Source organism: Episyrphus balteatus, chromosome 2 (genome assembly GCF_945859705.1).
Source record: "Episyrphus balteatus chromosome 2, idEpiBalt1.1, whole genome shotgun sequence".
In the NCBI taxonomy this organism is placed as follows: Eukaryota; Metazoa; Arthropoda; class Insecta; order Diptera; family Syrphidae; genus Episyrphus; species Episyrphus balteatus.
In genome coordinates, this window is record NC_079135.1 from 53,768,900 (window position 1) to 53,786,022 (window position 17,123).

A 17,123-nucleotide genomic window follows, 5' to 3' on the forward strand; every position below is an offset into this window, starting at 1 on the left:
TTTGAAATCATTTTTAAATGACATTTTTGTTTATCTGTGTTCATAATTCATATACTTGATTAAAAGACAACACAGCAATGTTGTGGGTTTGAGTGAAATGATTCCGTATTTTTTCATAGGTCTTGGAATATTGTCTATATGAGATTCCAATTCCAAGTTACTACAATGCACTTAGAATGCAGTTACCCAAAACTATAGAATTTTAATATGGGTGATTTTGGTTCGGGATTAACTTCCAAATTTACAACAGGGCCATCAATTGTATATTTTCGTCGGCTTTTTTTGCTAGCCTGCTATTGCCATACCAGCTCTGAAAAATTGAAAATCCCCTAATATCCCCAAAAACAAAATTATTTCAAAAATTTAAACTTCTTTTGTTTTTCCACCTCGAGTTTATTACATATATTAAAAATCATTGTTTGTCCACCCTCCGTTTGGGAGATATTCAAAAACCAATCTTTGAATTCCCAACAAAAGTTACTGATACACCACAGTGTATGTACTAAAAATTTTAAAATCCCTAAAAATTACTTTTTTTCAAAATCAGCAAAAATTATTTTTTTTTTCAAAAATTCAACCGGCAATAAAAGATTCAAATGTCTGTCGTTTTTGTCCACCAAAATACCATAGCCAAAAATCGTCGATTGTTCACCCTACGTTTAGAAGATATTCATTTCTCGAGGTGGACAAACGATGGCCGTTTGAATTGAAAAAAAAAAATAAAAATTTGTGGGTCCCTATGGTGTATGCGTAACTTTTATCGGGAATTTTAAACATGTGTTTTTTGAATATCTCCTAAACGTACACAAACGATGATTTTTGGTTTGTATCCATTTCTCGAGGTGGAAAAACGATGGCCGTTTGAATTTTTGAAACAAAAGAATTTTTGGGAGTTTGCTATAAAAAAATTGTTTTTTGAATAACTCCTAACCTAGACAAATGATAATTTGAGCGTTTTGGAAATTTTTTTCATTTTTCAGACTATACATACGTATGTATGAAAAAAAATGTGCTCTAAATTTTTTTGAAGGGTGGACAGACGCAAATTTTGGGTGGACATCTGGGCAAACATGGATGCGTGGTGTTTTAAATGACGGACGCACGGCAAACATCTTAATGTCTGTTGGATACTATATTTAACACAATTCTAGAAATTTAAATTTACCTATATATGTTTAAGCAGTTTAATATTTTTTTATTTATAAATCTTGTGGGTGGAAAATATTTATATTGATGGTTTTTTTTTTTTTCAAAACTTCATACAAAATATGTGCTCACTAGAACAATCCTATACCACCAAAAAAATTAGATAGATTTTATTATTTACACAAAATTTCATGTTTTTATTTCAGTTTCTTGTCACTATCTTTTACCATAAATCTTAATTTCGCATAAAGTGCAAATGGGATCTAATAACAGCTAATTAATTTCATGGTCGAGAATCCCAATCCCAAATATGGCAACACTGTCTTCTGTTGATAGAGCTTTTCAATAAATATTATCTTTTTTTAAGGGGAATTCCTCAAAATTCTAAATGCAAATTGACTTGTGAATCAAGTTAGTTCCTAGTATTGTTAAATTTTTTTTTTTTTTCAGTTTCTATCATCTTGTATTACTATCGTATTCTTTAACGAAAAATAAAATACTTTTAAAGCTTTTTTTAAAAAGATACAAATTCTATTTGGTTCAGAATAAAAATTTAAATGTTTATTCAGAAAAAAAGAATAACTAAAACTTTTATAATTCCTATTATTGTTTTTTATTTAAATGTTAAAGTATCCAAGGTGGCCGCACCCAAGAGTTTCAGGTGTTGTCACTTTATGAAAATAACTATTTATTTTTTTCTTATGTATTTTAACTAGTATTCAATTAAATCCACAAACCTTATCAAAACCCTTGATGATAATTAGTTTTTCTGCTGCAAGGTGCGATTTTTTGTTCTCTCTTTTGCCGTGAGATTAAATGTTGAGTTAACAATTTTTTAAGCACAACATACAAAAAAATTCATAATTCTGCTAAAATTGGAGTTATTTTATACTCATTTTACATTCTTTCACAAACACAGTCAAAACAACGACACTAAAATTTTCGTTACACCATGTAGGTAATTACAGTAAGTGCATAGAAAAAGTGAATACCACAAAAAAACACATAAAACAAAAAACACGAAAAACTGCAATCGTAATCAGAATTCAGAATAGTTATGTTATCCGTGATACCAACAATTTGGATGCTGTATTGAATAAAGATGTAGATTGTGTAGCAAAGTCACAAAATAAAAGAGCACAATGGTAGTACTACTTTGATGACCGAAACGAGTCAAATAGTAGTAGTGGTATATATATAGATACTTTTTCTTAGATAAAAGATACGTAAGGTAGGTATCACGATCACTTAATGGACGTAGGCATTCTTCACTTTTGGTAAAATTATTTTTATTTAGGTATTTTTTTTTTTTCAATTTTTCACTGAGACAGCAAAATTAAATTTGAACTTGCATACGAATTAAAAATAACTTCAGTTTCATCGCAGAAGGTATAGAGTGGTCAATTCTTTTTAAAATATGTATTTTTTTTATTTTTCCAATTTCATATTAGGAACAAATCCAAAATCCAATTAGAAAAAAAATCAATTTTCCACCAATGGAATCCACAAGTTTATTTGCAACTTTATGCTACGAGTATGTTTTGTTTGTTAGTTTCTTTTGTCGGGGGCGGTTAAGGTGATAATCCAATTATAGAGATATTCTTGATAGAAATTTGTATTTGAAATAATATTGTAGGCAATATTTTTTCATTCTTTAAAGAAGAAAAATTATTATTATTTGTTAGGGGAAATTTATAAATGAAATCCGTCCGAACGATAACAAAATATCCAATAAGACGAAGATTTGGACACGGGACACACACACACACATACAGCCACGCGTGAAAACGTATAGGTGAGAGTTAGCCTTCTCTAATACGAACGAAAACGATGATGTCTAACCAACGACTGAGTGAATCTAACTAAATAACTGAACACAGTAACGGTATGCTCGCTGCTGAGTTGTAGTTTTGGATGTTGGATTATTAGGTTGTATGTAGTATATACTAGATATAGTATCTAGATTGTTTTAAAGTCTAACAGAAAATTGTTGTCTCGACTCGATCTGGCTGTAAGTACTGGTGCTGGCTCTGAGTCACGAACGTAAGCACGATAATCGCTGTAGACAGAGAGTAAGTAACTCCAGTGCTGTCGATTTTGTTTATACTTTAAGATAGATTTTTTTAAAGTTATACCTAATTTTATTAATGGTCTTTTTCATAATCAAAAATTATGTAATGCTGTACTTAAAATTTGGAGCAGAAAAATTGTTAGTGTTGATAAAAAAATCTCCGAAATACGGGGTGGAAACTTTCATGAAATAATTGAATCGGTAAAAAGGAACAAAACTGTAACAGGCTGATTTTTGGTATACAGCTTGGTGTAAGGGTGGTTTACATTATGTGAAAAGCCCTGAAGATTTCTATGTCCACTAGTCCCATTATAAGGGGTCAAAGGTCAGAACATATTTTTATTTTTAAAATGGTAGGTTTTAGACAAAAACTATGTTCTACAAACTTTTAGCTGAGGTTATTTTACAAAAATTGTTATACCAAGTTTTCTTTTATTTTTATATTTGTTATTTTAATCAAATTACATGGGATAGTTTGAAATGTTGTAATGACTAACGGTAAGTGATAAAAAAAATTTATATGAGAATTTTTTGTGAAATCACCTCAGCCACAATTTTGTAAAACGTAATTTTTGTGTAAAGCCTACCGTTTTAAAAATAGAACATGTTGTGACATTTGACCCCTTTTTTCCTGGGCTATTAGATTAGCAATCATTTGTTGTTTTTTAGCGTGCAAAATTTTACTGAGCTAAGTACTGAGTTATCAACAAAACACCTGTTTTCACTAGAGCTCAAATGAGATAATTTCGCATAATAACTCGTATAATAACGAATATGAAATCGTATAGAAACAAATTTTAATTTGAGATCCGATATGAACTTGTTTGTGAAACTATCTCATTTAAGGTCTAGTGTAAACAGGATATCAAGTTCTAAGTAAAAGTAATATAAATAAATAAAGATTATGTGCCCTTAATTATGAAAGTGGACTAAGTCACTTCTAAAAATATGACCAAATCTAGCCTTAAAATAATTATTATTTAAGGAGTAAAGTTTATTTGATAGCGAAATTGCATTAAATATACCTACTTCTTAATTGCTCCTTCAGTTATTTCATAAAAGAAATACAATTAAATCATTATAAGAAAATTATTATGTAAGTTTTTCTTTAAACAATGCAAAAAGTGACTTAGTCCACTTTCATAATCATGGGCACATATGTTTATGTATAGAGTATAGTAGACACAGAGTCCCCACAAACGGCAACCAGGAATTTCTGAGGTTATTCTTAGTCAAAAAACTCAATTTTTTTTTATGTAAAAACACCCTTTTTTTACCATACCTGCTGTATCTATGCAATGAAAATTCAAAATCACAGCTTGCAGTGGCTTATACAAGAATTAAAGTCCACGAAATTCGATGTTTTCACCTTCATTACATTCCACAAAATATATAGTTATTCCATGAGAGCATAAAGGCATATTTTTGTATGTTTTTCGCTCCAATTTATTTACTCCTCGTATCTAAAAAAAATAGGCTTTATAGTGTAGTATTTCGAAATATGTATTCGAACCAGTTTATTGTCAATTCAGGTGTCCCTCAGGGCAGCCATTTAGGTCCAATTTTATTTATTTTATTTATAAATGACTTGGTTTCGATCATTAAAAAATCGTCTGTCCTTATTTATGCTGATGACATTAAGCTTTTCAAAAGTATTAAATGTATTTCTGACTGTTTACTGTTACAGGAAGACTTAATTTTATTTAGGGAATGGTGCAATAAAAATCGTCTTATTCTTAATGTCGACAAGTGTAAAACTATGAGTTTTACACTCAAAAAAGTCCCGTTTGTTTTTAATTATTCGTTTGATTCATGTCACCTAAGTAAAGTCCTCGTGTTTTCAGACTTAGGAGTTATTCTTGATCCTGAGCTAACATTTATTGATCATTTAAACTACATTATTAAAAAAGCTAATAAAATGCTAGGATTTATAAAAAGATTTGGTCGCGATTTCCGCGACCCTTATGTTCTAAAACTGCTCTTTGTTTCTTTTGTAAGACCAATACTCGTATATAGCTGTGTAGTGTGGTCACCTTACTATGCCACTCATATAACAAGACTTGAATCAATTCAGAGAAGGTTTTCGCGTTTATGTCTTCGTTTTCTTCCTTGGTTACATGATAATTTACTTCCCCCTTACTCTCAAAGATCAGATTAATTAATCTTCCTTCACTTACTGACCATAGAAAGTATTTGCAGTTTTGTTTTATTGTTTTATGTCGAATTCCTTTCAATTTTTTGAATCGCCTCAAAAAAATCGAATTTTTGGTGTTAAAAAGGAACATGAAAACAGACCGAATTCTTTTTGCGATTGTATGTGTGTCATTTGATAACAATTTTTACACAAACGTCAAGCTGAAACCAAAACAATTTCTGCAAAATAAAACCAGAGATTCCTTTGATCAATAATTTTGTTTATTTTCTTCGGTAATATAGATTTATTTTAATCAGAATCAAAGGGAAATTGCAGTTATTATTAAGATCTGATTGAAGATGAAGTAGAAGGTTGTTATTTTGGCCGTATGCTGTGGTTTTACAGAGAAAAATTTTTCTGACGATAATTACGAGAAGAAAAGTCACAGTAATTGACTTTTTCACAAGAACTATGCCAGGAAAAAATATATTTTGATCGCACATTGTTTTTTTTTATTTATTTCATATTTTTCCGCAATAAAAATACGATATTCAATTAAAATTTTCTCTTTATTTGAAGTTGGTGTTCTCAAATAAACAAACAACACGAAGAAAACTTTCAGCTTGACGTTTGAGAAATGTCAAATGTTCCAAGTGTGTGTGCAAATCCGTGTAAATCTCTCAAAAAAGAAGGATTAAAAAAAATTCGAATTCTGCTTCGTTTGAGGCGATTTTTTTTTCTATGGAACATGATTTTCAGAAAAAATTCGCTTCGAGATCGCCGAAAATTCGATTTTTCAATTGAAAGGAATTCGACATTAATTATTAATGGGTCAATATCATCCCCATCGGTTCTAAGGCTAGGCGCACACATGCGATTTTGATCGCGCGATTATTCAGTCGCAAATTAGATGACAACAATTTTAATGACTGTAGACACAATTTTCAAATTTTTAATCGCGGGAAGCATGTGTGTTCACCGGCATTGAAATCCGTGTGATCCATTTTTGCGACTAAATAATCGCGCGACTAAAATCGCATGTGTGCGCCTAGCCTAAGTCGGTTAAATTTCAGTTACAGTCGCACAAGTATAAGGTTACGCCAACCATTGTGCCTTATTTTTAGTAGATCAAACTATGGTGCAAATAGCCCCCTCAATCAATTGATAACAATATTCAATAAACTTTACTTTTGTATCGAGTCTGTAAATGACAATTTTAAATCCAGTAAGTTCAAAACTATTTTTTTCAATAGCTTAGAGTAATTAATTTAGATTTAAGTATTATGTATAATCAGAGTTGGGGAGTAATCATTACATTTGTAATTAATTACTAATTAATTACAATGCAATTACTAGTGGAGTAATTGCATTGTAATCGAATTACTTTCCCATTACAATGGAAATGTAATTCGAAATGCAATTACAATTAAATTACCGTGTAATTTTATTGTAATTAAAACGATGAAATTACAAAAGTAATTGCATTGTAATTAAAATTGTAATTTTAAAGTAATTATATTTTAAAAACAAAATAAAACCAAAATCTAAACCTTCAACATTTCAAAGAAAAACTATGCCACATGCCACATGTAAAGGGTGAACCCACAGGGAGTTGGGAGTTGTACCCAAATGTAGGTTAGAGTCACCGCTACCTTTGAGCATCAAAAATTTTGTATTCATTTTTTTTCTTCAAAATTCCGATATATAGCCGTTGGAAATAGGGGGCGCGAAAAAGCTTCTGGGAGCTGAACGCTTTGACCTAGAGACATGGGGGTGGTGCCATATGAAAGATTATATTCTCAGCTACCCGATAGTGGTATAATCCGGTTTTTGGATTTTATTCAAAATTCCGAGAAAATTGCGTTTGAAAGTTGGGGTAAAATTTTTTTTCGAAAAATCCCCGAACCTTTGAACGCTCCGCGAAGCTTAACCGCTTGAGAGCAATTTTTGGGAGTGATGCCAAATGATAGCTTGTGTCATGGGCCTACGCTTTGCACATTGTCAGATTTTTAAAAAATCATCTTCCATTTTAAACCACCGCATCATGCCTATTTTTTCAGAATCGGGCTTAACTTTTGTTTGACCTTTAAGCTCTCCCGGTTTGAGAACGCGTGCACCTACAGGGATAGGAGTTGTACCCAAATGTAGGTTGGAGTCCCCTTTGGGCATCAAAAAAAAATTTTTCATTTTTTTCAAAATTCCGAGATATAGCCGTATGTGGCAAGTTGCAAGTTCCATGTAGCAAGTTGCATGTGGCAAGTTGCATGTGCCAAATTGCATGTGGCAAGTTGCATGTGGCAAGTTGCATGTGGCAAGTTGCATGTGGCAAGTTGCATGTGGCAAGTTTCATGTGGCAAGTTGCATGTGGCAAGTTGCTTTTGGCAAGTTGAATGTGGCAAGTTGCATGTGGCAAGTTGCATGTGGCAAGTTTCATGTGTTGCATGTGCCAAGTTGCATGTGGGAAGTTGCATGTAGCAAGTTGCAAAGCCATTGCTCCTGATGTACAACACAATACTTCAATCGTCGTCGCTCCCATTGAAAGATTTTCTTCATTTGCGGGCATAATAAATGCGCTGCGGTGAAATAAGTTATCGGACACAAACTTTGAAAAGTTTGTTTTGCTTAAAGCAATAATAAATTACCAGTAATTTTACTGTTACTATTCGCGTAATATGATAATAGCTGTGTCTTATTATTCTCGTGATCCAGATCAAATCATATTGTTTTCATTTCTCTTACAAAAAAAAGCAGGATCTTGCTTTGTTATTGTATAGCTAACAAATAAAATGATCTGATCTGGATCACGGGAATAATAAAACACAGCTAATATTAATTAATTTATTGAATGATTTTGTTTCATTTGACTAAAGTAAAATGTTTAATTTTATTTATAAATGAATTTCAGAGTTTCAATTACAATATAATTACTTTCAAATTCCAAAATATTTAATTACAATGCAATTACTATTGTAATTTCATAATGTAATTACAATAAAATTACACGGTAATTTAATTGTAATTGCATTTCGAATTACATTTCCATTGTAATGGGAAAGTAATTCGATTACAATGCAATTACCCTGTAATTACATGTAATGTAATTAACGATTCGATTACCCAACTCTGTGTATAATGTATATATGTATAAGTATATTCACGTTAGAATTTAACGAATTGAAATAAATGTTAATGTTATTTAAATGTTATACTTATTCACTGAATTAAGTATTTTAATAAGGTAACACCTAGTATATTAATTAGTTTCATTGTTTCTTATACATATCTGACGCAAGAAAGTCACACCCGTTACATATTATCTGAAGATATTCTCAGAGAGCACAGTACTTAGAATACTTTTAATATAACAATGAAACAAATTATTCTAAATGTTAATGTGTAAAAATACTTAATTTAGTGAATAGGAAAATAAATAAAAGCGAAAAACATAACAAAAATATGCCTATATGTTCTCATGGAATTACCCAATATTTAATTACTAATTTTTAACTTTGTTGACTTACAGGTCAATATCGACAATATTCTTGTTGCCCTTAACATTGTATTACAACCAATCGAAACTGAGATATTTGACGAAAAATAAAAAATTGGGATTGCACACAACAGTTTTTTTTTATATTAAATACATTAATTTTCCTTGCCAAATGAAAAATAGTGTTGAAAGTTAATATGAATTTATCTGCCAGCAGTAAGGCACTTATCAAAACGACAGCTCTGGTAAATCGTCAGAGACGGAAATCATCTTGTGCAGTATGTGTCACAGGTAAACATGTTTTAATCACGTTTACGTGTATGGTGTTGGAGTTCACTTCGAAGAGAAATTGATTACTATTTTGAGTAGAAAGAAAATGAGTGAAAAAGAAACTTAGAAAAAAGATCGTGTTGCCACTTGTTGCTTCTAAAATACTTTGTCAAAATTTAAATAAATATTCAAAATTTCTTCTTCTGGTTGTGGTGTAATTGTTTATTGTTTTTTTAGGGTGCTGAGCATCATAACCATGAAGGACTTTCTGGTTATTGGCGTATTGATTAAAAAGTGATCCTTTTATACAAGAAAAGTTTGTGTAGAATTGAAGAAGAACTCAAACTGAACAGGAAAATGTACCTATAGTTGTTCAATACAATTTTTCACAGCAAACATGAGAATTTACGGAAATATTCTAAAATAAATGTAATTTTCTTATTTTTGTTTTTTATTTTAGTCTTTGTTTAAAATTGATTTTATTTTACATATCCCGTTTATGTAGAATATAAGCAATGAAAGTCGTTTGTAATGAAAGTTACATTTTGTCTCATCCATTTTTTTGTAAAATTTATAGCTTCCGCTCAAAAGACCGTTGAAAATGGCCGACAAACAATAAACTGGTAACAAAGAATTTATCCCAATTAGTAAGTTATCTGCAAGTTCTTCTAAGGTTATTATATTCCTATCTTTACTCAAAAGGCAGATTATGACTATAGTAAGTCAAACATGAAATTTGTGGAAACTCCAAATCGTTTGCTTTTATTTATTAGAAAGTAATTATTACTTTTAATGACTTACCCAATCTTGAATCGCTTCTTCGTTTCACCCGAAGTTTGATCATACATGACTGAATACACTGAAAAACAAAATTAAATAAGCTGAATATTAAAACATGAAGACCTTAATATCTCAAGTTTAAATTAAACAACAACTATTTATATGAATATGGCCCATTGTTATATAATGTAAAAAAAAAACTATTTGTTTTAAAAAGGACAAACTTACCTCATGAATATGGCGGATAACCTCTGTCCGTGGCAGATCTTCCAATTTTTTCTCATTAACATCGAGTATCTCATCTGCCACTTCGAGGTTATCTTTTTCTCCTGGAGAACCGTATAATTTGATCTTTCCATCTCGCCCTTCAACAAGTATTATCACGTAACCATTAAGTTCAACAACTTGCTGTAAAAAAAAAGAAGTAAAAAAGTTTCGTTAAGGTTGGGAAATAATATTTTCCTTTAAAAATGCTTTAAATGAAAAAAAAAATTGTTATATTAATTTTTCTTCAGATTTGTTTTACATATTTCAAATTCAGATAGCTTTGACACAACTTCTTGTATATTTTTTTTTAGATGTGATATGAAATCTGTCTGGTTTGCTATTCCTGGCGTTACGTTATTGTGGTTTGTGATGTAGTTTTCTACTTATACTATAAATAAAGAGAAAATGACTACCTAGCCTTAATTTGATCTAACATGGCCTTCAAAACTGGTCACGCTCTCTCACTAAGGCTGAAAACAGGTGCAGTGTCATAAGTCCAAAAACAAAAAGTCCATAATGGACTACTGACTCACTTGTGCATGTGGGGTATAAGTCCACAAATCAATTATAATTTATAATGGACTTACAACCCACCCAAGGGTGTTAAAAATCCACAAAAAAGTAAGCCAGAAATCCCTAATTTCAAAAGGGTTGTGTATTAAAGGTGCTTAAGAAGTATTTTTGAATGTGTAACGCTTTTTTTAATATTATTATTATTATTTTTATTCATAAACGTATGCTTAAACGAAGCCTACCGACTGTTACCTTTCGTGTTCATTAAGCTTCTTTTATCTTTCAAAAACTCAGCACTTTTCTACTGCATAATTCGGTTCTGAGAGGATACTAAAATTAAATAATATTATAAAATTACTTATAAAAAAGTCGGGTTTCCATTATTTATGGAATATTCTCAACAATGTTATACCATTTTAAAAAGAGAATTAAACACACCAACTTTTAAGGTAACTTACCATAATATTGTAGTGAATTTTTTTTTACACTACGGTTTATTGAATTAGGGTCATATTGAATACTTAGTTGGCAAAAAAAATAATATTTTCTTCAAATCTGTGGTCGAATCACCGCACACGATTACGATCATACGTTAACGTTTTGACTATTGCTCCCTCTATTTAATCAGTAGAAACAGATAGGGACACATAGCAACCATACGTTAACGAACGTATGCCGTAATTCGACCCCTGATGTAGCTGAGTAAAAATTTTTGAAACCATTTGTTAGCAGGAATACTCAAGTTTCCGTAGCAAAAGAAAAAAATTGAGAAAAATTAAGATTTTTAGTCACGGTTTATAAAAGCCCATAACGCATAAAATATATGGCTAGGATTTTTAAAAATTATTTTTCTGATAACTATCGCCACCTACCCTATCTACCGTTTTCGTTTCGACGTTGACTTTTGGGACATATCAAAATATTAGAAATGCGGATTTAAATTCAATAGAACATGCTTATGAAAAGTGGACCGAAATCTACCTCCATACAATCTTGATCAGCTGAAAGAACAGCGAAAGAAGAGTGGCAGATAAGTTCTTCAAAACTTAATTTGTGATTTAGACAGACAATTCTAAGCTTTCACATGAGAGGAGGATGCAATACTTACTTACTTTGAATACAATCATTGGAAAGAACTTAGTCTAAGAGCCCACAGCAAATTTTGGGAGTGGAAACCAAAATATGAGTATGCAGTTTTGTAGCCTTATGTGTTGAAATAACGAACTCAAAAGTCTGGCAGCTTTAAATTGCTGCTTTATACTGTTTTCAGGAGGTTGAAAAATGTGAGTTTTCCAATTGATATAAGTAGACTAAATTCTCACTATTTCAAATTCTTTATACAGGAATTGATACACTGTCGTTTCCCCTAAGCCTGAAGACATCAATATTGACGATGCAATCAATAGAACACAGTCTATAAGATTTTTCAGCGGCTTTGTTTTGGAGACTTTTATGTTTAATTTTGTGTTTGTTATTTTGAATTCAAAACTCTGCAAGAAGAGAGCTGATATGATTAGTAAAAAACTCTATATCTTGATTTCTATTTGTCGCATCACTGAGATTGAGGCATTGAGGCCTAGGGGAAATGACAAAGCACCAGTCCTTATATTCAGAACGTGATTTTTTGTTTATTTAGCCTGCTCACATTAATTGGAAAACTCGCCTTTTTTAAACCCCCGAAAACCATATAAAGCCGCGATTTAAGACTGCCAGACTTTTAAATTCATTATATTAGATCGCATAAGGCTATAAAACTGCATATTTACATTTTGGTTATACCTCCACTCCCAAAATTTGCTGTGAACTCTTGGTCTAACTGTTATTTGTTTCTATTTTACTGTATGGACTAAAGGCCGTAAAAGGCTACAAAGTTTGAGTACTACGAGATGGATTTGTGAACTTGAAAATTGCAGAGCATTATTCGCCAATTCACTGTGTTACAAAAATCATGTTTTAAAATATACGCGGGCGGAGACCTATCACGTTTTGCAGAGGTAGTTGCACTGATTACGAAACGGTATTTAAAAAGTCCCTAACACCCCCAAAATCTGGAGTTTGGGGCAAAAAACGGTTTTTTGTACCTTCACCCATTGAACAAATTCTAGCTTCGTCAAATGTTAACCCATTTTTGATTTTTTTTTTTTATAGTTTCTGATATAAGATCATTATACCTTTTCAAAAATGTATAAAACATGTGATTCAGTTAAACCACCTAGAATTTATAAGCTGTCAAAAATTCCATTTTTTGTCATTTTCCCAACTTCGACATCAGTTTAAAGTATATGTTTTCAAAACAAAAATGGGTAAAATTTGACGAAGCTAGAATTTTTCAATGGGTGAAGGTCCAAAAAACAGTTTTTTGCCCCTAACTCCTGATTTTGGGATTGTTAGGGACTTTTTAAATACCGTTTCGTAATCAGTGCGACTAGCTCTACAAAATGTGAAAGGTCTCCGCTCGCGTATATTTTGAGTGTTACACAGTGCTATGGGGTCTTAGTCCAGAAAGGGACAGTAAGATAAGTTATTTAATGACAGCTTTTGAAATAAAACCGACAGCAAAGCAGTCCATGCATTTACAAAATCACTGGTTGGTTGGACAAGCTTTTCTTTATTTCGGTTAAAAATGCAGTTCTTTTGTTTCATTTTTGAGACATCTTATTGATTATGTGAATTTATGTATGCTAAAGCATATAATTTTCTAAATGAAGCAAATTATTAACTTTACAGCCACGCTGCTGATGCACAACGGAATCGTAAACGAAATAATTCCTTCTGGGCAAAAACGTGAAGAATGAAACCACGAAGATAAAAATTGTATTAAAAATCTCTCAAGTTTATGACAATTTGTACACACATTCCAAATGATCAAATTACTCAAACGACAGTGAAAAAAACGGTTTAAACTTCGAGAATTAGTGAGTGTTTCTAAGTTACTTCAAAATGGTTCCAATCAAATTGCTCCGATAATATAAAGTTTTAGTAGAAGTAATTATCAAGAAAAACTGAATTTGTTTATTAAAAGATAATGTAAAACTTTTGAAGTATATCAAATGGCCCCTAAACAAAGTCTGTGGCTACGCCCATGGGTACTACCTCTTTCGAAGAATTGACAAAGCCACCAAGAGTATCATTGCATCAAAAAGTGCATCAAAAAGTACATCTCTGCTTAGCCGTTCGAACTCGGCGATTAATTGTAGTTCCCTACCATTCTTGCAAATTAATTACAAGCACACAAGAATTGTGGAAAGCCTTACTCCTTCATTGGTTTTCGTATGTATGACATGTTGTGCAACAACAGTTCAATTTGTATTTATTTGTTTTGACGTAGGTACAAATAGAATATTACGGGACGGGCTCAAATATATGCATCAAGGTGGTCCTTATATTGGATTTTATCGAAATTCCACGGTGCGGTAGATAGACATCAATGAGTTCTAAATAGCGAACAAAAAATTCTCTTATTTCTACGAATTTTTATTTTAACTGCCTAGTCGGTACAATCTGCAAGCCTTATAGAAAACCCCAAATAAAATTATCTATAAAAATCAAAAAGGATATGTATTATATGAAAATTTCACGTTAAATCCGGGAAAGGGAGGGAGTCAAAATAAATCTAAAATATTTTCAACTGGATGGCGGCTATCCAACTGCGTGTTTCAAATTAGGTCCACCCTAATATACAGGGTGTCCCAAAAGTAATGGATCAAACGAAATATGCTGATTGGCCTACTTAAGGGCTTTCAGGGCTTTGGTAACAGGGTTTTTCAGAATAAAAAAACAACCAAAAATAAACAATTTTTCTCGAACTGTTATTTGTTTATTTTTCTTTGAACCTCTATTTTTGTTTGTAATTTTGCTCTGAAAAACCCTGTTTTGTTGAATTCAAATTGTAATATTTTGCGATCTAACTGCAACTTGGGAAACTTTTATACATTTTTGAAAACTACAATAACAGGGCAACTTTTTAAATTAATAAACCATTCTCACACCGTACAATTTTTTTTTGCGGTGTTGATCTCAAATAAAAGTTAGAAATTAATTTTTTATAAAACTTGAAACTGTTAGTTAATTTGCAGCGAAATGGTGTATGGAATAAAAAATATTTTGATTAATTAATTGTTCCTAATTATTTGGCAATATTTTTGTAAAAGAATTTTAAAAAACAAAAATCAAAAATGGGTGCAGGAAGCAAAATACTGTTGCAAAGTAGGGATTTTTCGAAATTTTACAAGAATTGCATTAAATCAAAAACCGTAAGGATTTGCGATGAACAAGTTACCAAATTCTGAAAGCCCTTAAGTAGGCCAATCAGCATATTTCGTTTGATCCATTACTTTTGGGACATCCTGTATATAATGCACTTTCTAGATTTTTTATGGTCTAAATCGAAATAATCCAAATGTTCTAAAGAGTATCTTGAGAAGTCCAATCTGATGCACCTATTAATGTTTAAAGCTTTTGATATAGTTCTATAAGACAAATGACCCTGGATAAAACATACATAAAACTTGACAAAATATAATATAAACAAAATGTCTTGGAAACTTAAGGCTTTGTTTTTGACAAACAAACCGCGACGATAAGCTTTTTTTACTTTTTTAATTTTGCAAAAAAGTATGGTTGTTGTTTCGCAGCTTCAAACAAAGCAAATGATAACCTTCAACGAACAAAACACTCTATACTCTTATTGGAAATCGAATAAATTTTTTTTCCACAATTAATGTCTTTATATACAAATTTATTTGTATAAAGCAAACTTTATATTATTATTTTATAAAGAAGGGCCAAAATAGCTGTTAGGAATAAATATATACATACAAAAGTTAGCAAAAAATGCTAATTCTTCTTACTGTACATAGACCTTTTTCGAATTTTTATTTAATGTAAAACTAAAAATAATCCTTACTTCAGTCATATCTTTTTTTTTTAAGGTGCAACAATTTTTCAACCTTCGACGAGTGAAATCGACGAATTTTTTAAGAAATCTCTAAAAAGGATATATACAAGATATTATCGATATCTGTACCAACGTTTATAGTTAACATTTCTTAACAAAATGCACAAATGATTAACGTTTTTTAAAACGTTTTATGACTTTGGTTCTCGAGAATACATTACTAAGGCTTTACTGTAACTCTTTATGCTAATGCTTTCAATCATATCATTTATAAAAGAACAAAATTAAATATACATCATTCTTAAAATTTTCCAAATTTGAATAACAATAACAAATTTCTTTTGAGTGGAACGTATTGTGGAATGCATAAACTATAGGTAGAGACTCAGTTACCTCTTTAAGGACTTAAATAATTTTTTTTTTTTTTTCATAAAAATAAAAAAAAAAAGTCTTTAATGACAGATAAGACATTTCCTGCACAAATAAGACATCTAGAATAAAATGAAAAGATTCTTATGTAACTTACTCTTCCAGACGATGTTGAGGCTGTAGATGATGTTTGTGGCCCAAGTGCAGTTTTATTATTTGCTTGCATTTCTCATTTAAGATGGAAATTAAAAGTAAAACTGTATCCCTGATCCCCCAAAAATAAATTAAAGAGAAACGAAAACTTTGGCAAAGATACAGGGAGCAAGGGAATCACACTTTCATTTTATAGATTTTTCATGTTTCTATTTCACTATAAGGCAACTTAATTCATTTGATGCAACTATTATCTACTACACAAACGGGGCTAGGTCAACTCCAGAACAGAAATTGGCTTAGGGTACACACATCATGAAAAAGATTTTCATATACATATATAATGTATATATTATTTTCTTATTCGATATAATTTTTTATTGAATTCTTTTGTTTTTTGAAAACAACTGATTTCAGGAAACCAAACCGATATTAATCAAACGCACAGGTTAAAAGACTTCCGAAATTGAACAAATATTTTAAATGTTCAGCTTTTTATGATAATATTTAACACACATTTCTAAACACTGAAATTGAATACTTTAGAACTATACACATTCGGGGAGAATCAATATCTCAAAGACTTTAGTTGCGGTGTAGATTGTAGGAAAGGAACTTTGTGAGGAAAACATTTCACTCTCATTATGACAGTCTCAGCATCAGCATCCTTGTGGAGAGAATTCGTACATTCACCACCACTTTGTGGAACTTAAAAACTTTCCCTCTGCTATGGACCATGTGCTGATATGTTGGTATGGTGTACGGGATTTCGTTAAGACTCAAATTATTTGACATTTCCTTCCCCTCTATCGTTTGTCATATAAATTAACCAACCAACGGGTATTATATTTGCCTAGCGCATGCCTATCATATATTTTCAATAATAGAGTATAAAAAGTTAGATAGAAATTCACCCCAAAAACGGTGTGGCCAGAACTCTTTCAAAAAAACAAAATTCTGATTCTTTTAATCTATGGTCCAGTTAAGTAGAATTTGAAGTGAAAAATTCTAATTGATCCAATGAAGTCATCTT

General features: G+C 31.1%; 1 protein-coding gene across 2 annotated transcripts in view; it reads right to left on the reverse strand.

The window, feature by feature from the left end:
• Positions 1 to 16,701, reverse strand: part of LOC129912434 (uncharacterized) — a 28,549-nt gene extending 11,848 nt beyond the window's left edge. For both annotated transcript variants that reach the window (XM_055990653.1, XM_055990652.1), the window contains exons 1-3: positions 16,095 to 16,701; positions 10,120 to 10,299; positions 9,913 to 9,970 (exon numbers count right to left, since the gene is read on the reverse strand). In XM_055990653.1, coding sequence (XP_055846628.1) covers positions 9,913 to 9,970; positions 10,120 to 10,299; positions 16,095 to 16,163 — 307 coding nt within the window. In that variant the 5' untranslated portion in view covers positions 16,164 to 16,701. The remainder of the gene's footprint in view (positions 1 to 9,912; positions 9,971 to 10,119; positions 10,300 to 16,094) is intronic.
• Between the last annotated feature and the right edge of the window lie 422 nt (positions 16,702 to 17,123).